General features: G+C 46.6%; 1 protein-coding gene across 1 annotated transcript; it reads right to left on the bottom strand.

The window, feature by feature from the left end:
- Window positions 1–391: 391 nt before the first annotated feature.
- On the bottom strand, window positions 392–16,375 carry ELOA (elongin A). The gene is made up of 11 exons (XM_027574840.2): window positions 16,159–16,375; window positions 11,401–11,457; window positions 10,259–10,365; window positions 7,929–9,117; window positions 7,480–7,594; window positions 6,571–6,726; window positions 6,367–6,464; window positions 5,228–5,408; window positions 4,799–4,910; window positions 3,923–4,101; window positions 392–2,952 (listed from the first exon to the last, which is right to left on the bottom strand). Exons 1-11 carry the CDS (start codon window positions 16,309–16,311, stop codon window positions 2,891–2,893), a joined length of 2,409 nt encoding a protein of 802 aa, XP_027430641.1. The 5' UTR covers window positions 16,312–16,375; the 3' UTR covers window positions 392–2,890.
- Window positions 16,376–20,376: the final 4,001 nt, after the last annotated feature.

Below are 20,376 nucleotides of genomic sequence, written 5' to 3'. Positions count from 1 at the left end.
GACCGACCTGGGTCCTTCACACCCCCCCAGGGACTGGCAGGTGGAGTGGCACCCACTTTGCCGCCAGAGAACCTGGGTTTCACATCCTTTCCTTCGCTGCAGATTGGCTGCATTATTTCACCCCAGCTTCCGGCTTGTAATATGGGGTTAATGCCTCAGTGCCGGGAGGTACTCCTTGTCATCTGAGGTTCCTCCCTTTGCTCAAGGGTTCTTTCCCCCCAAATTCCCATCCCCCAGTCCCACTTTGCTATAGAAATCCAACATCCTTTACGAAGCCCGGTCCAGGTCCAGGGATTAAGCTCTCTGCCTCATAGCCCAGGAACCAGACACTTGGTGACCAACTGCCATTCTCAGACACAATAAGGGAGAAAGGAAAGAAGAACACAGTATATGGGGTTTTTTGTTTTTTTATTTAGACATGGAATTTTCCTTCCTTTTCATATAACTTATCTAATTAAAATATTCATCTTGGTAGTTACCACAAAAAAGTAACATAGAAAATTGTATTTACATTTTGGGACCAAAATACAAATGAAGAGCAGGATGATACCTTGCTCCTTTCCCTCCCACTTCCCGGAAAGAGAAAGCCCCAAAGAAACTGCTCATTACACCAAGGATCACAAAGGGTTAATTTGTAATTTGGTGATTTGTATGTAGTGTAGCACAGGAAGAAAATTGCACACGTTTTCACAAATGAGACCAAAGGTTCAACATCATCCTGTGTGTCTGCTCTGCAGCCATTTCAATAACCAGGTAAGAAGGTGGTTCAGAAATTCGGCTTCTCCTCTTCCCTCCTTCTCCTTCTCACCAAGTCACATCCCTGATGCAGACACTCGTGGGGGGAGGAGGGAAAGATCTGGCTCTACGCAAACAGGGCTGATCAGAAATCTGTATGTGCTAAAAATGGGCGGCGACGTTGGCATGAACAAATGTGTCCTTCCTTCCCTCCCTAAAAACTCCTAATAAAGGAAATGAAATCCTACCCAGCGGAATCTGCAATATGAAAAACTGGTTTCAATGACAAAGACGTGAACACACAGCTAAGAGACAAATTCAAGCCGGTGGATACCTACAGGAGGAAGTGTCTGGCCCCTGACCCAGATGTTCATTTGGCTTTTAGGGAAGAGGCTTCCTTAACACCAGATCTGCAGAGCAGGCCAGGGCTGGGTGGGGGTGAAATGGTAAGACAAAGACCAAGAGAAAGAGTGTTTTACCCAACTGAGAAACACAGCAAATGAAAACACAGCGATACTTGTGTCCTGTGGCAACAGGCAGCCTGCACAGCAATGCACACTGAACACTGCAGCCTTTGCCACACGGGAGTCTCTGCTCGCTCTGGAATCTTCAAAGTCAGCCTGAGGTCTCCAGGATGGTTAAATGCAGTGGACTCACTATTCTGGGCTTTGAGAGAGCTTGTCAAGGGGACTAACTGCCAAGCTCCTGAGGCTGTCCTACGAATCATGCCCGCCATCTACCGTGTAGGAATCTTAAGGACAGGCACCTCAAATGTATAGCATCTCCTTCCCCCGGGGTCCCAACCAAGTGGGTTCCTGTGAGATCAGTGCTCGTCAACAGCTGAGAAGGGCACCAACGCTGCCCTCCTAGGTGCTGATCCTGCTCCTATGTCAGCTTGAAAGGGAGATCCTCCCTTCCCCAACCTGGCGGGTGTCCTTGCGGCTCTCCCCCATCCTGACACTACAGCTCAGACACTTTCCCTAAGTTGGTCATTCCCTCCAAATTCTGGCTTAAACACTCAAAAAGTAGAAGCGCTTCAGCTGCAAAGTTCTCTGCAAAACAGCAAATTCTTGTGCTCTTCCAATCACATGATCTTACCTTTTAAAAAAAGGCAAAACAAAACCAATTTCGACCACAGCATTACAACTTTTAAAACCACTCACTTCTGTTAGCAGTTCACAGGGAACAAGAGATTAAAGTGCTGGCTTCTTAGACTCTGAAGTTGAACGGGGGGGTAGAGGCACAAAAAGCCCTGCCTTGTGTGTTCCCCCTCTGCTAGTGGGGAGAAGGAAAAATAGGGGAGAAAAAAAAAACAAACCCTAAAGTTTTGAATCAGAAATTGTAAATTGTAAAAATGTTGGGGTTCTGTGCAAATCGATCCCCCAAGGCTCTGTGTCCTCTAGTGAGCCTCAAAAAAGTGGGAACTGGCAAAAAGGATGGGGAAAAACTCTAGACCTTTACAAGTAACTTCCTTTAATAAATACTATTTAATGAAGAAAGAGATGCACCTGCATAGGAACTCAAAGCAACACTGGGAAGGGCCTCAGAGGTGAGGGGTCTACCTTGGACACTTTGGGTCTCCATGTCAAGGCGCCCCGGTAGGACAGGCAGCCCAGGACCCACTCCTGGCCCTCCGTGCACAAGGCACCACACAGGCTCTGAGGACGCCCAGCCCACCCTCTGAACCAGAGTCCCCTCAGAAGAGCTGAACCGTGACAGGGGAATGGCTTTCACTAGGTTTTTATCTAAATTTAATAAAGGACCCTGAAAATAAAAGGCTAAGTATATGGTAGAGGGCCTAAAAAAAAAAAAAGAAAAAAAAAATACTGGGGTAATATAAATACAATCTGGGGGCAATATTTATTAATTAAAACTATGTCTTATAGTTTACAAAGAAGCTAATTAACAACAAAAGTATAATTGACCTTAAAATCCTCAGTTAAGACTGAGGCTTCACATCTTCTTCAGACTTCTGAAGTGTTCTCCAGGCCGAGGCGAGCAGGCTCACGGGCAACACCTGCGGGCCGTGCAGGTTCGGAGCCCACAAGGTGCCTCCAAGCAAAGGGTCCTGGTCTCCTTTGGAAGTTCCATTCCCCAAGCCCCGTTGTCCCGGTACTCCTCTCCACAAATTTCGTCTCCAAGGCAAGTCCTCAGTTTATCGTCGGGAGAACCTGTTCTTGAAAGCTTTAATCGTCTTGGCCATCATTGGGGCAATTTCTGTGAGAAGGGAATAAGGCAGCTGCTTCAGCTTGTGGCACTTTGGACACACACTGTGAGCGGCTGACAATCGAGGCCCAGCCTTGCTGCTCTGGGGTCCGCGCCAGCAGACCAAGGGGGACACGCAGGCATCCTGTCCCAGCACCACAGCAGAAGAGCGGCCTGTGGCTCCGCTGCCGGAGCACCTGCCGGGCCCATGACCACCTCACCAACCCCAAGACACGGGCTGACCACCCCTGCCTGCCATCCCCCAGGCTGGGCAACGGGTGGCAGAACTGGGATTCACTACCTCTAGACGCTCACGGCCGTTCTGAGCCACGGTTTCACTCTGCCTCCCCAGTATCCAAACCAGCAAAAAGTGGCCCTCTCACTCCCGTCTGCCCAGGGCAGCAACAGGTCCAAGACCAGCTCCATGTAGCCGCCACCTAAGGATGGTGAGCCTGCCCTCCTGAATGATTAACCCGAGCACGGCCGAAGCTTACGCCACGACTTCTACCCGCCCGGGGGCCCTGGAGTGAATACAGAAGCCTGCTTTTAGGGAAGGACGCCCCCCTTAGAATACTGGAGATAGTCTATGGTAATACACTTAATACAATACAAAATACACGCAACTAAATATAAAAAATAAATACTTGGAAGCTGGGGGTTATAGGTTTAAACCCTCCACATGGACAATAGTAATAGTTATGAACCCCATGTTGTTATTACTTGGAGAAACCGGTTTACATTTAGTTTAAAAAAAAAAACACAGCACCAAAACGATATTCAGTACGATCGTTACTTGGAAGATACTTGTGTATGACGCACAAAGTGGGGGAAGGGGGCACCAGCACTCGGACCAGCTACGTGCAGAGCATCGGACATGTGCCTCATCTACATCTAGCACGCAGAACACGATGCAGCTGCCGGGACGTTAAAGGCTGCAAATACCAGTTTTGAGGTATGTGAGCATGACCCCCGAGCTACTTACTCTTCACAGTCGGTTTCCTAGGATCATAGGAAACAGTGCTGAGCACGGGAGCCAAGTGGGTGCCACTGGTGCTCGGGCCATCGTAGGCTGGCTCCTCGGGGCTGCCGCTAAAGCTGTTGCAGCTGCCACTTGCGGAGGGGGCGGGGCTGCTTCCTGTGGGGTACGGGGCTGGCTTAATCCTGCAACACAGAGCAACACAGAGGGTTAGGCCCAAGTGGGAGAAATCTGCCCTTGGCTGCAGCAGCCTGAGGCTGGCCTGTCAGAGGAAGACCCCGTTCTGTGGCTCTGCCCGGCCGACCCTAGCGCCCCCGATTCTGGCGACGGCACAGAGATGATGCCGTTCGCCCTTCAAAATGAAGGACCTCAACTAACTTCACCCTCTGGGTATAAATCTTTTTCTGAAAATGCTAGTATGACTGAGCTTAGGTAGTCATCACAGTAGCATGGTTCTTATTTTTTGTTTAATCTCTACCATCCACCGTGGGGCTCAGATTCATGACCCCGAGACCAGGAATCGCATGCTCCAATGACTGAGCCAGCCAGGCGCCCCAGGAGCACGGTTTGTTTAAATGGGGAAAGGGAAAGCACAAGGGAGTGTCTCCCAGAAGCCAGGTCCTGTTCTCCATTTAATCTTAACCCTCCCTGAGAGGCAGGAATAATTATGGGCCTACACTGCAGTCGTGGACATGGAGGCTCAGGGTGGGTCAAGCGCTGAGCTGGTTAAGGTCGGCCTCCAAAATCCACTCTGCAAGGCCATGCTCTCACCCCCAAAATGTACTGCTTCCTGCCCCTGAGCTGCCTCGTAGGGCTGAACGACAAACTCCTGGGGCTCTTTTCCCTGAGCACACAGAAACACTGAAGTTGCCGAGCGCTTACCTAATTTTCTCAGGCACAGCTGCTCCTCCGGTTCCAAACTTCTCCTGTCTCCGTCGAACATCACGAGGCGGTTTGGCCACAGAGTTGACAAAGGCCATCTTTGCTTGCCGGCCTGTTGAGAAATATGGAGATCAATACCTGCCTTTTTGAGCAGAGATCCTACTGTGATTTTAATAATCTACACTATTAAGAGATAAAGGCTTTTCAGGTGCCCCCAAAGCCAGGGGATTATTAACCCTGAAAACCCCTACAGATAGTATGTGTGGTGGCAGAAGGTACAGGCCATCCCTGCCCAGCTTCTGCATAAGCAAGACAGATTCAAGAGTTGGAGGCTACATCAGCACGGCCCGCTAAGGCCCCGCAGTCGACCAGAGCACAGGGCTCACTGTTGTGCCAGGTCCCCCCTCCCCCGGAACCCCCCTCCATTACCTTTGGGCTTATTGGCATGGGCAGATCGGATATTCTTGGTCAGCACTCGTAGCCGCTGCTCCCGGGCATCCTGCAGCCGCAGGTACATCTCCCGCCACGACTCATACTCTTCTGGCCTTTCTTCCTTAAAGTCTCTGTGACAATGAACTTTCCATAATTGATCTGTTTCTTCAATTAATACCTAAAATCAGAACCAGGGCATCACGTATGTGCACGCACTCTGACATACCTCTTTTCCATCCTAATTACCTCAGGGTGAGCACTTTCCTCATGGTTTTTTGGTCCTCGTAGTAGTATTTTAAAATACAACAGTTCTAGAAAAAAAGTCACTATATTAAAAAAATGTTAAGTGCGAGGCATTGTACTAGCTGCTTTTGGGGGGTTGTGGGGTTAGGAGAGAAGACAACACAGAAACTAGTTGAAGACCAGGTTTTTCCTTTCGGAAACCGGTGACAGGTAGAACTGGGATGATGACACACCCAGGCACGGGGACCACCTAAGGATGATCCCTCAGAATTAGAGACAGCCAGCTAATGCAATCATTAGGTGTCCCAGCATTGTAAGAAAGACATTTGGTCACACTGGGATGTCTCTAGGAGACACCTAGCCCATCTGTGCTCTTTTTGTTTTTCTTTCTTTTTTAAAGGGGGGAGGGGCAGGGGAAAAGAGAATCTCGAGCAGGCTTCATGCCCAGCACGGAGCCTGACATGGGGCTTGACCTCACGACCTTGAGACCATGACCTGAGCTGCAATCAAGAGTCAGACGCTTAACCGACTGAGGCACCGGGTGCCCCTGTGCTCTTTTATATTCACCAGACACCTGCGTGTCCACACAAAGCTCTGTCCCTGCCCTGGATCCCAGAGGCCGTGCTGCCAAAATTCTTCCCTGCCCTCTGTGACCGGGCAAGCTCAAGAGAAGGGTGGGCAGCGTTTTTCTGCTCCTTTTGAAACCCATCTTGATTTGATGCCAGAGGTGCTAAAAATATGCCTGTTCAAGGCCCGTAGGCAAACCAACATGCCCAGAACGGTGAACCGGCCACTGCTACCTGCCCTTCCCAGACTGCAGACTCAGAGACAAAGCTATTTCTGGAGACACGAGCCAGAAGATGGCCTTCTCTGCACCCACACAGGGTACTCACGTGATTATACTCCTCTATGCGGTATAGTTGATCAGGAGTACACCTCTCCAAAACGGGTTCAAGAACAGAATACGGCACACCACCCACTTCAAAGATTGCTGCAGAAAATCAAAGGTGAAAGTGTTGAATACTGGCCAAGCCACCCAATGGTGAGGTCCCAGGGCCACAATGTGTTTTAGAGCACGAGAAAAGCATGGGACTTACAATCAATGTTGTTTTTAAGTACACGGATGCACTGTTGGTGCAAGGTCATCATTTTCGGGAGATAGGCACATTTGGAGCCAGAATACACCTGCATCTTAGAATTCATTCTTCGTCCAGTGAATCCAGCTTCTTCCTCTTCCTGGGGTGAAGAGAGCGCTACAGGGCAAGGAAGACAGGACTGTTCGTCACAAAGGGCACTAGGCTCTACAGGGAGAGCTCTCCTTCTCTCCCCCTTCCTCAGCCTCCCAGTGCCCTTTCTCAAAGGCAACCAATGCTACCAGTTTTGTGTATTCTTCTATCAAGTCTATGCAAAAATAAGCAAATATGTATTTTATTCCACTTTCACCAATAACACCCACTATCGTTCTTTCATTTACCACATTTTAGAAATCATCCCATATCCGACAGACTTTCCACTTTTGTTCCAGCTGTAGAGGAGGCCACTGTGTGGATGAACCATGGTTTAGTGATGGTCTCTTGCGAGGGACACTTAGGTGGCTTTTAATTCTTTTGCTATTAAAAACAGAACCTTTTTTTTTTTTTAAGATCAAAAGCTCACGCAGAACATTTAGAATAAAGGGCAGCTAGTAACTGCAACAGCTAAGATTTATGAAACACTATGTGGGAAAACCCAGAGTTAAGAGCTTTACCAGCATTATCACTTTTAATCCACTTAACAGACTTGTGTGGCAGATACCATTATTGTGCCCACTTATAGTGCATGAAACTGAAGTCCAAGGAAATTATCACCTCAGTTCACAGAACTTGTAGAAGCCAGAGCTGGTATTCAAACCCAAGCCATCAAACTCCAGAGCCTGGAAGGCTAGGAAGTGCACCAAAATCTTAGGACATCGTGAATAAATTGTTATAATCTTTTTTTTCCATTTAAAAAAAAAAGCAGAGAATTACCTTTTCGCTTTGGTGGCAAGGAGGACATCAATTCCAGGGTAGAAAGTGGCCGGTAATTGGCCTGTATCATGGGTAATGGGAGGTCTGGCAACACCGGCAAGGCGTCCGTGGGGACCTGCAGAGACAAGACCAGTGAGTAGACAGCCCCCACGGAGGAACACAACTTTCTGCCCTGCAGCCCATTCCCAGCAGTGCTGACGAGGCCGACTTCACAAGCAGATCCAGGGTGGAGGGGGGCCGTCAGCCAGGTATGACACCACCAAAGGCAGGAAATACAGAGATGGGTGCAGCACGATGGGACGCAGGAGATACGCATCTTGGGTGCTAGCTGCCCTGGCAGCTAGAGAGGGCCTGGACACAAATTCAACAGGCCTCCTAAAAGCCAGCCAGGGAGCTCTGCAGGGCCAGATGCTCCAGCTGGGAAGCCACCAAGTGGCTGAAGGGCTTACCTTTCTCAGCTTGGCTGAATCAGCTCCAGCTGGCTGAAACTTCTCTGACTTGTTTTCGTTCACTTTAGGTAATTTCTGAACTGAGTCCAAGTTTTTATTAGTGCTTTTCGAATCATTTTTTTTTAGTCCTTTTTCTCCAACAGTCGTGGCTGAAGTTTTCACAATCTTTTTCTTTTTCTTCCGGGGCTGGTCATAGCTGAGGTATGACTCAAAAGACATGGTGGGCTGCTCAAATTCATCATCCACATCTGCCTCCTCAACCTTAGGGAGGGAACCCACTGACTTTCTATCTGAATGAGAAGTTTTGACTTTCCCTTCTGAAGTCTTTAGGTTGTTAGAAACCCTGTCTTTCACCTTGGGCAGCGGGTCTCCCGCCCCCTTTCCTATGTCTAAGAGGTCTAGACTCTGCTTGTTTTTGTCCAATTTGGTTTTCTCTGCGTCTTTGTGCTTTGGCTTGTTTTTAAGGTGGTTGTCTGAAGCAACTTCCAAGGGGGGTAAAAACTTCTTTTTGGTGCTGCCCTCTTTCTCCTTCTCTTTCTTGACACCACTAGAGGGCGGTTTCTCCTTTGTGCTATCCCCTGAGAGTGGCCTTCGGTTTTCCTCTTTGGAGATGGCCTTGTGTGATTTCTCCCTGCTCAAAGATGACTTCCCATCTCCCCTGGCATCCACCGGTCGTTTTTCCTTATAAGATCTGTGTTCCTTGTTCTGACTCACAGCCCCTTTCCCCTGGGGATCCCCCAGGTGTCGGTCCTGACTAATCCCCAGTCTATCCTGAAAGGCATTACTATGGCCTTTCCCAGGCTTCTGGTGTGCAACAAAGGGCTCGTGGTCCTCCTCCAAGGATCTGTAATGGTCCATGGACATCTGATGGGGACTGGCAGACGATGGAGGGGACTGAACATGGCCATAATCAGAAGATTCGTGGTCTGAAGAATAAACTGGTGAAACTCTATGGCACCTCTTTCTCTCATCTCTCCTCTCTTGAACGTGAGACACTTTGTGAGTTCTCTCGGGTTCCGAGAGTTTTCTGTGTTTTTTCTGCCTGTGATCAGGGCTATAGGATTGGCTACTGGAGGCTTTCCAGTTTTCCTGGTAGTCCCCCTCTATCTCCTCCTCCTTCTGAACAGCATCCCTGGGGCGCTTTCGGGAATTACTCTTCTCAAAGTCCTGTTCATCAGGCTCAGTGTTTCTACAATAATAGAAAAAGCAGATAGAGCAGATACAAATTGCAGTGTAATCCTTGTTCAGAGGACAAAGTCACAGAACCGGAACTCACAAAAAGAAATGAAAAGGATGCAGAGTTAGAAACAAGGTCTTGGGAAGAGGAGGAATATCCTGCTCAAAGATACGCAACTAAGGTTTGAGATTGGGAAAACTCAAGTAATTCCAAAAACAGAAAATGATGCATTTAACTGCAAGATACAAGATCAAATATCTTGAGGACATGAAAAATGCCTAAAAAAATTTCAACACAGGGGTACCTGGGTGGCTCAGTTGGTTAGACATCTGCGTTGGGCTCAGGTCATGATCCCGGGGTCCTGGGATCGAGCCCTGCATGGGGCTCCCTGCTTAGCAGGGAGTCTGCTTGTCCCTCTGCCCCTCCTCCTGCTCATGCTCTCTCAATAAATAAATAAAATCTTTAAAAAAAATAAAGATTTTATTCATTTATGGGCGCCTGGGTGGCTCAGTCATTAAGCGTCTGTCTTTGGCTCAGGTCATGATCCCAGGGTCCTGGGATCAAGCCCCGCATCGGGCTCCCTGCTCCGCGGGAAGCCTGCTTCTCCCTCCCCCATTCCCCCACTCTCGGTAGGGAACACAAGCAGGGGGAGTGGGAGGCTCAGTGTTTCTACAATAATAGAAAAAGCATAATAATGCTTATGTTTGGATGGCAGAATTACAAGAAATGTTTATTCTTATTTCTATTTTTTAATATTTTCTAAAATCCTATAATGATCACTGATTATTTTTATAATCAAGGCAAAATAAATATTTTATTTATTTATTTTTAAAGATTTTATTTATTTATTTTAGAGAGTGAGAGAGCACGAGCAGCGGTGGAGCACAGGGAGGAGAGGGAGACAATCTCCAGCAGACTCCGTGCTGAGCACAGAGCCAGACAGACTCAGGGCTCGATCCCAGGACCCTGAGATCATGACCTGAGCTGAAACCAAGAGTCAGATGCTTAATGGACTGAGCCACCCAGGCACCCCTAAAATAAATATTTTAAATAAGAAGGCAGAGAAGGAATAATAAAGAAAACATATCTGTAAACATTCCAAGTGCCAGCTTTAACCATGAAGTTGAACAGACCTACAGAATAATGTTCTTACCGTTCCACAGGAACCAGTTTCTTCCACTGGGCCACGAGATCCCGGGCAAAACTTCCGACATGCTCGTGTTTTCGCAAGCTATTTACTGTTTTCCCAACTCCAGTCTCCTACAGATTTGACAAAAGAATTGTTAGAGGGTGGTAGAACTAGGCTCACAACTTTTTTTTTTTTTTAAGATTTTTAATTTATTTGACAGAGAGAGCACAAGCAGAGGGAGAGAGAGGGAGAAGCAGGCTCCCTGCTGAGCAAGGAGCCCGACGCAGGACTCGATCCCAGGACTCTGGGATCATGACCCGGGCCGAAGGCAGCTGCCTAACCGACCGAGCCACCCAGGTGTCCCTAGGCTCACAACTTTCTAAGGAAATAAGGCCTCTTGCTTTGAGAAACTCCTTCCTAAAACATACCTTGCAAGTCTCAGTACAAAATTACTTTATGTCTATGCCTCAAACCTCTAATGACACAGAGTAGCAAAGCACACCAACCTCAGAAGAGGAAAACATTGTATTAAAACACTTCTATGAGGATAACAGTAACTAACAAGAGTGATTACAGCAGGTGTCAGGCACTGAGCTAAGAGCTTTTGCATACAAATCTCAATGAGTCCTTACAACAACTCTGCGAGGCAGGAATCTGTTCTGTTTTACATCGAAGAACAGCCTAGTTATAGAACTTGGATTTGAATCCATGACTAGTTGATGCCAAAGTTAAGGTGTTGTTGGTTTTTTTTAAGATAAAATTCACCATTTTAACCATTCTATTTTATTTTCAATTAGCAATAATCACACTTTGGATAAACCTCATTGGCTACAATACTGTCACTGTGCAAGGCTTGTTTTAACCTTTTTAAAGTATACAGTTTATTGGTTTCCAGGACACTCACAATACTGTGCAACCGTCACTACTAATTCCAGACCATTTCCATAACCCTAAAAAGAAACCCCATTTCTCCCAATTCTCCCCACCCCTTACCTTCTGTCTATAGATCTGCCTATTCTGGACATTTCATATAAATAGAACCATACAATACATGGCCTTGTGTCTGGTTTCTTTCACTTTCAAAGCCCATGCTTTTGATCTTATTGTACAACCTCTCCAGTGGGAAGGGGATGGAATGTAGTTATATAATATCTAACGCTTCTTACCGCAAGAATGTCTACTGTAATAGGCAAGGTGGAGAGTTTCTTCAAATATTTCAAGAGCTGCAGAGAGAATAAAATAAACGTTAATTTCTATAAAATCATAATCACTCACTGGAACAAATAAGAATAATATGATGGTTAAGTGCTTACTAAGTTCTATGTGTTATACAGTAAGAAGTATGGTTATTATCTCTATTTTACAAGTATGAAAACAGGTTCAGAAAAGTTAAGTTACTTGCCCCAGGATCCAAGGGCCAGATGTACTCAGGTCTGTGACTTTAGATTCCCTGCTTTCAACTACTATGTAACACCAGAGGGAGATAAGACTTAGATAAGAGAACCAAACCTACCAACTCTAATAAAAGTCATCAGCAACTATCATTGCCTCAAGTTGAGAGAGAATTTCTGAGAAAGGTGCCAATTTAGGGAAATTACCCATGGACCCAGCACAGAGGAAAGTGAAACGGAGAGGAGGTTTCTCCAGGAAAAGGGTATCATGGTTCCAGGAAGAGTCAGTTTAATAGAACTGTTTTTTTTTTGTTGTTTTTTGTTTTTTTTTTTTAATACAAGTGGGAATTTCAAGACCAATTTCAAGTTGCCAGAATCAGAGGTTTGCTGGTACAAATTGTGAACACAAAATCTCTGGGTAGATTAGACAAGTGATCTGGGTTTGGCCACACTTCCTTTCTAGAGTTCTAAAACTAGGTCAGAATCAGGATAGCAGAGCTGTTGAGACAGAGCTCCAGAGTCAGAGACAGGTTTCAGTTTGGTCCTGTCATCTCCTTGCTGGGTGATCCCGCGCAAGTCATTAACCTCCTTGAATCTTAGTTACTTCATCTGCAAAAAAGGAACTGATCCTGTCTCTTTACAATTTTACAAGTTGTGAGGATTCACATAGACAAACCACGTGCAGTCCTTGGCCATAGTGCCTGGAACACTGTAAAAGCTCACTAAAGCCTTTATTTTTTTTTAATAAATGATTATTAATCATTTCATTCATCAACTGCCAGCTCTTTAAATGTCTATCCTTGATCATCAACCAGATATTCCCCAGCTAATTCCTACTTACTCCATTTCTGCCCAAAGTCATGATTGGCTATGTTTCTTTTCAGGAAATGTTTACATGTATATAAACATACTTACCATTCCAGGAGTGGTGCAAAGTACAAATAGTTCAAAATAGATTAACTGTGACTACCTTCACATTTAAGCACCAGATAACAAGATCTGTTTCTTTTTCCATGTGTAGCCCAGGCTATAATTAGTATGCCATATTGCTATTAGGTGGAGTAGCAAATATGTTTTTCTGGTCATTCTACTTTAATAATTACTGAACTTTGTCTCTAGGCAGAGCAACTGGATCACAAGTGATAATCTTGTTTGGCTGGGAAAAAATGAGAAGCCAAGTAGTATATCCAGGGAGTTTCACCTTCATTGTTGAATGAAAATTATCCTCCACACTTCAAATGTGATCACCATCATCAACCAACTCAGGATAAAATTTATGAGTGTTTCTTATCACCCAAGCAATAGGTGCAAACATTAATGGCAATTCCTTTTCTTACAGGAAAATTTAGGATCACTGTAAAGGTTAAAAACTGGTTGTCTCCGCTAATGCCATTCCCTGGAAGGCATTTATAGACCATCTACTCTGTGTCTGAGACTATGCTAAGTTCTTACATGTGTTACATATTTCATCCTTGTTAGCCAACTCTGTAAAGTGGATAGTTTTCTCCCCACTTTAGATATTAAAACACTCCAGTAAGGTTAGGTAACTTGCCTAATGAGTTAGTAAGTCAAGTGTGTCTACAATAGCATGAACTACAAAGACAGGAGAAACATCCAACACAATTAACACTGTCCTTAGAAAACAGGAAAAGAAAATTGAACAGGGGTTCATGTGCCTGGAAACAAAGCAGAAGAGCTCTTCATCAGTATTACATTAGTAATAGTTTAGAGTCCACAGAGTAAAGTAGGTCACCATGGGCACAGAGAGTCCCAGGACCTCTACAAAGCCAACATATAAGGATGGGGCCAGAAGTCATGGAGGGAGTGTTCATCTCAAAGCTTAACACTAATTGGAAGTGTAAATCCTGCATTTCTGCTTTGCTTTGGTTTAGCAGGGGTGACTTGAAAGCAAACAAAACTAAAACCCTGGAGATTTCAAAGTGACTAAGCACAACATAAGAGGAAAAGGGCTTCAGAGCCCCTCTATTTTCAAAGAGGGTCAAGAAAGTACAAAGTAATAACAAGGTAAAAGCACTTTGGGCATCCTCAGGTAGGTGGAAACTTGCTGTTATCAAAGGGACCAACTGCACAGTTTGCAAGAACTGATAATAGCTCATTGAGAAATGCCAAACATTTGCATGGTAGACACTTAGGAATCTCAGTTGTCCTCTGCACACTGCTTCAACCCAAAGAGCAAAAGATGTTAATAATGTTGACCCCTTGTTCTCTACTTGCCATCAAACTGTGTTCTTGGTAGTTTTCACATTCAAAATGTAACACAGGTCAAGTAACTTTACCACCCATGAAAACTGGTTTCCAATTAGATAGTAGGAGCCAAGTGATCCTGGTCTGATACCTTTTCCCCAAGTAAGTCCAGATCACTGATGGACTTAGAGCTAAAACAAAGTTACAGTTAAACACCGATATTTAATGTGAGGAAATCCATGAACATAGGTCTGGAATCAACCCTTTGGCCAATAATGGTTTGAAATCATGAGTTAGTTGCAAATTCAATACTGCCATATAATCATCTTGCAATTTCAAGAACAACCTGTGGGAGCTTGTTGGGTTAACAGAAGGTTGAGAAGGCCAGTGTGCCAGCTTGCAGTTTTCCCTCTGCAGTTAGCTCATTTCTGAATGCCAACTATTGTGCCCTTTGCAAAAAGGAGCTCCCAACATTTTCTCATCTTGATAATGCAAAACCAGAAGTTTAGGGTGATTTGCTACCTGGTAAGTGAAAGCCCAAACACTCACAATCATCACTGAATAGTTCAAGTAGGATGAAATGCCAAGAAAGCTTTTCCTAATTTGAAATTTCATGCACATCAATTACTATTAAAGCTACTTCAAAATTTAAATTGTAATGAGAAAATGACTATGGCTACTACATGGTCCTTTTTTTTTTTTTAACCTTATAGTAATAAAGACCAAACTGGTGGGGGAGGGAGTAGAACATAATACTGCTTTAAGGTTTTAAAAATCAGTCACAAACCTAAAGTGTTAAGGAAAACCAACTAGTGCTCAAAAATAATGACCATTTATTAGATGTCCACAAAGGGTTATTGTAAAAAGAAACTTGTAAATATGTCTGGCCACTAGGTACTGGAGTTGCAATGAAATATGGAACATAAACAATGAAAAGCGTTTAAGTTTTCACAGATTTAAAACTAAAATGGCTTCCTGAAGAAGTGGCTCTAGTTATACATGAGAAGACTTAAAAAGTGGCCTGATGGTGACATGCTCTGCATAGCCTTTAGGAGGGAAAAAATCTCATCTATGACAGGCTGGGAACAAGGTGAAGAGAGAAAAGAGCCCTTAAGAAAAATAAAACAAAACAAAAACCCTGTAAAGAGTGGTGATTAATATCTACTGAGCACTTCCTATAAGCCTGGCCATCCCCCTCTGACTTGGGTCCTAGGAAGAAGCAGGTGAGCAAAAACACTCAGCAAAGTGCGTCCCCAACGTCCATGGCTGGTAAACGGATTAGAACTCAAATCTCACCAGCACTTTATCTCGCCTGGCTCCCTCCATTACTTCCTCTTCAAAAGGCACTCTGGGGCTCAGAGATCCAACTCTTAGGAACTGCACACTGTGAGCTAGAGCGCTCACAGAGAATGTCTAACACCTCAGTGTTTTCATCAGTGTATTTGAGTTAAAAAAAATTTCTAACATCCAGACACTCTCCCAGACACTGAGAAGCTGGATAAAACAAAGTCGGGAGGGGAGAGGAATGCGCTCAACTTCACAAAAACAGTTAAAAAGGTTAACCAAATAAAGCTTAGTACAATTAAAAATGGTGCCCATCACTCGCAGCAACGAGAAAAGGTAGCTCTCACCTTCCTATCAAGGCCAAAAGGAAATCGAACTGCAACTTCTAACCTTTTTTTGTGTTTGTTTGTTCCGATTGCCACCTAAGTTTTTAGGTGTGCGTACAGCTATAGGACGTGAGGTTTATTCTGTTTTGTTCTGAGAGGGATTTACTGAGAAAGCACAAAGGTCCACGTTCTGATATCAAGCCGGAAAGCTATAAAAACGTCTCTCAGAGACGCAGGACCGCACACCGAGCCTAGACTCCATCAGAGCACAGGCAAAACCGGCTCCTTTTCCCTCGGAATGAACATCCGAAGACACTAAGCAAGCAGGCACATTTCGCGGGGAGAGGATCAGCTCCAGCGGGCTCGCCCCGCGGGAAACAGCTGGCCCGGGACGCCGAGGGAGCGGCTCCGGGGGCCCGGCCGGCCCGCCGCGTCCGCACCGAGCGCGCCCCAGCCGCCGGGAGCCCGCGGGCGCCCCCGTCCCGGGCCCGCCGAGACCCCGCGCCCGTCGTGCGCCCCCCCGCCCCCCTGCCCCGCGCGGGCAGCGGCCCATTGCCGCGAACTTGCCGACCCAGGCCGCAGCCCGGCGGGGCCTGGCTCCGGGTCCGAGCCCCCGCGGCCCCGGCCGGTCGGGAAGGGGCCGCGCCCGGGCCCGCGACCGTTACGGGGCCGCGCCGCGCCCAACGCCCGTTCCCCTCCGCGCTGCGCACTCGCTCACCTTCTTCGGGTCCGGGTTCGCGGCCAGGCGCGCCTGCAGCTTCTCCACAACTTGGAGCGCCGACTCCGCCGCCATCGCTGTCACTGGCGCGGCCTCCTCGCCGGAACTGGGCTCGCGTTGCGTCCTCGGGCCGCAGCTCCGCCCTCCGTGCATCCCCGGCGGAGACGGAAGCGACCGGCCCCTTCCGGGCCTCGGCGGCGGTGGCGGGGGGGGGGTGGCGCGGGGCGCGGGGGGAGGGAGGAGGCGGCCGGCTGCGGGCCCCGCCCCCAGGGCCGGGGTTGGGGAGGGTGTCGGGGGGCGGGTTCCCAGCGCCCGCTCGGCGGCCGCGCGCGAGCGGCTGGAACGCGTGGTCTGGGCGCGCTGGCTCCCCGCTAGCCGCCGCCGGGCGGCTCCGCTTCGGTCCTCGACGCCCGGAGCCTAAGCTCAGCCAACCTCACGGCTGTCCAGTCAAGATGGAAAGCTGCCGCCGCGCCAGACACACTTGCTTTATCCGTCCTACCCTCGCCACGCCCCCGGGTCGGGGACTGGGAGCCACGCCCATATTCCCACCTGTCAGCTGGTCTGGGGCCGGCCGGCCCACCGGGAGTCGGCCGAGGGCAACCTCAGCGACCAACCGGGCTGAGCGCGCGGAGCGCCAGTGGCTGGGCAGTCTTTGTTTCACCCTGAGCGCAACCCGATGAGACGAGTTCTAGTATCCCCATTTTACAGATGAGAAAACAGGCTCGGGGAGCCCAAATTAACCGGCATGTGGTCACCCAACAGGAAAGAGATGAACTTGAAATTTGAATCTAAATGGTTTAGGTCCACTGTGGGGGCACATCTCTGAATAGTTCGAGGAATTGGGAGCCAGAGGGAGAAAGGGATTTGCCAAAAGTCAAACAGTTCAGCTACGTGAGATAATATAATACGTGAGCCTGTGTGTCTCACTTTCCCCCAGCATAGTGTCTGGTACATGGGCACCAAATAAACACTTCTTGAGTGAATGGATGAATGGCTGTTTCATCTGAAGCAGTAGGACCCGAATCACACCAGCCCAAGACATCATCCTAGAAGCACCAAATAAGACTATAATTACTAATAAAAGAACAAGAAAAGAGTTGAAAACTAAAAATATCAGCATTGATTACCTCTCAGTTGATTAGATCAGATTAGATCCTAATCCAATGTCCAGCAGCAACCTGGCAGTGTAGTTAGCCTGACCTCTCACCTTCTCATCCAATGTGGGGAAGTCCAGATCCCAGTTCTGGGCAAAGGAGGGGGGAAAATATAGTTTCTTCAAATGAGCTTTCATTCACTCACTATGCTGAGAAGCACCCCCTACTGTGTTCCCACCACTCAGCTTGGTGTCCCTCCCTCTGCAACTGACCCCTTTCAGGGTGTAGATAGTCAACTAGTCAACTGTTTCTTCTGTCTTGCCACTGGGCTGTTTATCAAGTGCAGTGACCAACCTGTCCAGCTTTAAATCTCTGCTGCACAGCACAATACAGATGATATAATCAGCACTGGATAAAAAGTCCATACAAGGGCGCCTGGGTGGCTCAGTTGGTTGGGCGGCTGCCTTCGGCTCGGGTCATGATCCTGGAGTCCCGGGATCGAGTCCCGCATTGGGCTCCCTGCTCGGCGGGGAGTCTGCTTCTCCCTCTGACCCTCTTCCCTCTCGTGCTGTCTCTCATTCTCTCTCTCTCAAATAAATAAATAAAATCTTTAAAAAAAAAAGTCCATACAAGATTAATGACCACCCACTTGGTGCCCTAAGACTCAACTGTGGGGTGTAACAGAAAAGGCATAAAACTGGGTGTGAGGAGACTTGGATTCTGGTCCTGGGCCTAAAGTTCCCTCTTCTCCACAGCAAATGCTTTTACATTTTAAATTCCTTCCATTTTGAAAATGTACCATCGGTGTAATGGAAAACAGGCCGATTCTTGAAGCAGAATTGCTGACTAACCGACCTGGCATATACTTGGGGCACACGGAACATTTTGCGCATGTTACGTAGGGAGAGCTCAACAACCAGACTGAAAAGAAACAATGCATGCTGCTAGGGATTACTGGAGAGGGTGCACCCCACTCCTCTGCCCCATCTGCGTCAGCCCGAGTCAGACTTACCTGCAAAGTAAAGAAGTCTTACACTTGAGTATATGAATACTTCCCTGATTAGTAAATTAGGTGTCATTCTGATTAAAGAGAAAGTTTTTAACCAGTCCTAAAAATGGTATTCTGTATATGTTCACTAGGGATTACCACTGCAACCCTTGGTTTACACAAGGGTGTTTAACACCAGAATGAGTTCCCTAAAGTCAGAGGCTATTTTGTCCATCTTAGATCAGCAACATCTAACACACAGGTGACATTCCATGAACGTTTGTTGAAAACTGAACTAATTATTATTAAACAAAGGCCAGCCCAGATTATCATCTGAAAACTTGCGGGGGGGGGCTCCCTAGCTCTTACCTACCCTATAGGGCCCCCGTGAGAGGAATTAAAAGACCTATCTTATTCTGCTCGGAAGGCAGTTTAAGGCTATACTATGGGAGAAAGATGGGAATCTTCTGGTGGGCACACTTTTGAGTTTTTGCAACAAGTATGGTCTACTTTTATAACGAAAATAACTTTTTTTAAAGATTTTATTATTTTTAAGTAATCTCTACACTCAACGTGGGGCTCGAACTTACAACCCCAAGATCAAGAGTCATCCACTCTACCAATTGAGCCAGCCAGTCACCCCATAATGAAAATACCTTAAAGGTATTTTAATTTTGGAAAAGAGTAATATCAGGCTGACTGGTACTAGAGTCATTTCAAACATTGAAAAACAAATAAAAAAAAATAAAACACGACCAACCATCTTGTCCTCCATAGCAGAGAGGAGGCCTTGCCTTTCATGGAATGGTGAGGTGAGGTTCTGTGGGCTGAACCGTGTGTTGAGGGAGGACTACCGGTGGATGGAGGGCCTCCCTCTTGGACCTCTCCTGGTCTGGGCTCTGCCACTCCTCTGTCTTACCAAGTAGGCAGCATCTGAGGTTGGTCAGATGGTGTGTGTAAAGGATGCAGGGCTGGGGCTCCGGCTGTCACTGAGCCCCAACGCCCAACTCTATCAGTGCTAACAGTGGCTCTTGGTCAAGTTACTTACACTGGCTGAAATTGTTTCCTCCTACTTTATATATTTCTTGTGAAGCTTATTAATACGTTATGTTAAGCAACTGGTATACAGTAGGGTTTTTTTCCCTTTTTTTTAAGCAGCAATTATTGGGGAAAATTCATTGCTTTGGTAAAGAGAATATTGTGTTCTGCTGTAAAGGAGAATATAAAACCCTCCATCTGGGCAGTTTTGTTCTGCACAGCTGTAGCCACTGTTTTCTTCCCCAACGGGCTCATTTTTTCTGAATTGACTACATTCATCTTTGTTTCACATCCTTCAAACATGCTCAGTTAGTTATTTACTTAGGGATGGCATCTTTCTTGGTTTCACAGGCTGGATTGGCCTTCCTCAAATACAGCAATGAAAGCGGAGAGTGCCAGCTCCCGGAAATGGTCTGAGATTCGAAATCCACACCTCTCACAGACTGCCTTGAAGGTGGATTAAACTCTCTACTAACAATTTCAGAATATCAGGCCCAGAAACTCTCTGAGGCCCTTTGTCTAAAGAGGGCCAAGCAGCATTCTGTAATGGCCTCAGAGAGTAGTCCACTGAGAATTTGTATTTACCAGGAAAAAAAAGCTACCATAAGAATTTAAAGTAACATGTTTATATTTTGGTATTTTTATACTATATGACTTTATACAAATTGTATCTAGGTAGTAACCTAAATGCCTCCTCTTAGCTCTTTATTTTTGTTAAGAGCATTTATCACAATTTGAAATTACCTTATTTAGTGGTTCATGTTTTTATAATCTCTTCCCATTGTGTAAGCTCCATGAGGTATTGCTGTGGCTAAAACAGTATGGCTGTTTAGTATGGCTAAAACATAGTAGGCACTCAATAAATACTGATGGAGCTGCATGAAAGATCTGCCTCCCGGCACCACTGTCTTGTAGATTAAATGAGGTTGTGTGTGAACATACCTGACAGAAGGCTATCAACCAATAACGTTATTTTAATTAATCCTCACTATACATTTCACAGATGAGGACACTGGTGCTTAGAAAATGTAAGTGAGCCCGTGCCCTCAGCCCCCGCAATTTAGAATGTGGTTATGGTCTTTGCTGAGAATGCCCTTG

This window comes from Zalophus californianus, chromosome 4, assembly GCF_009762305.2.
Source record: "Zalophus californianus isolate mZalCal1 chromosome 4, mZalCal1.pri.v2, whole genome shotgun sequence".
Classification (NCBI taxonomy): Eukaryota; Metazoa; Chordata; class Mammalia; order Carnivora; family Otariidae; genus Zalophus; species Zalophus californianus.
Note: the sequence above shows the minus strand (reverse complement) of the source record. Positions and strands in the feature narration are given on the sequence as shown.

Bases quoted from the DNA above. Each gene is read 5' to 3' on its own strand.
- ELOA (XM_027574840.2), bottom strand. From the start codon at position 16,311: ATGCACGGAGGGCGGAGCTGCGGCCCGAGGACGCAACGCGAGCCCAGT. The intron at 9,118-10,258 runs GTAAGAACATTA...CTATTATTGTAG, and splicing joins AAACTGGTTCCTGTGGAACG to AAACACTGAGCCTGATGAAC. The intron at 7,595-7,928 runs GTAAGCCCTTCA...TTGTCTCTGCAG, and splicing joins ATTCAGCCAAGCTGAGAAAG to GTCCCCACGGACGCCTTGCC.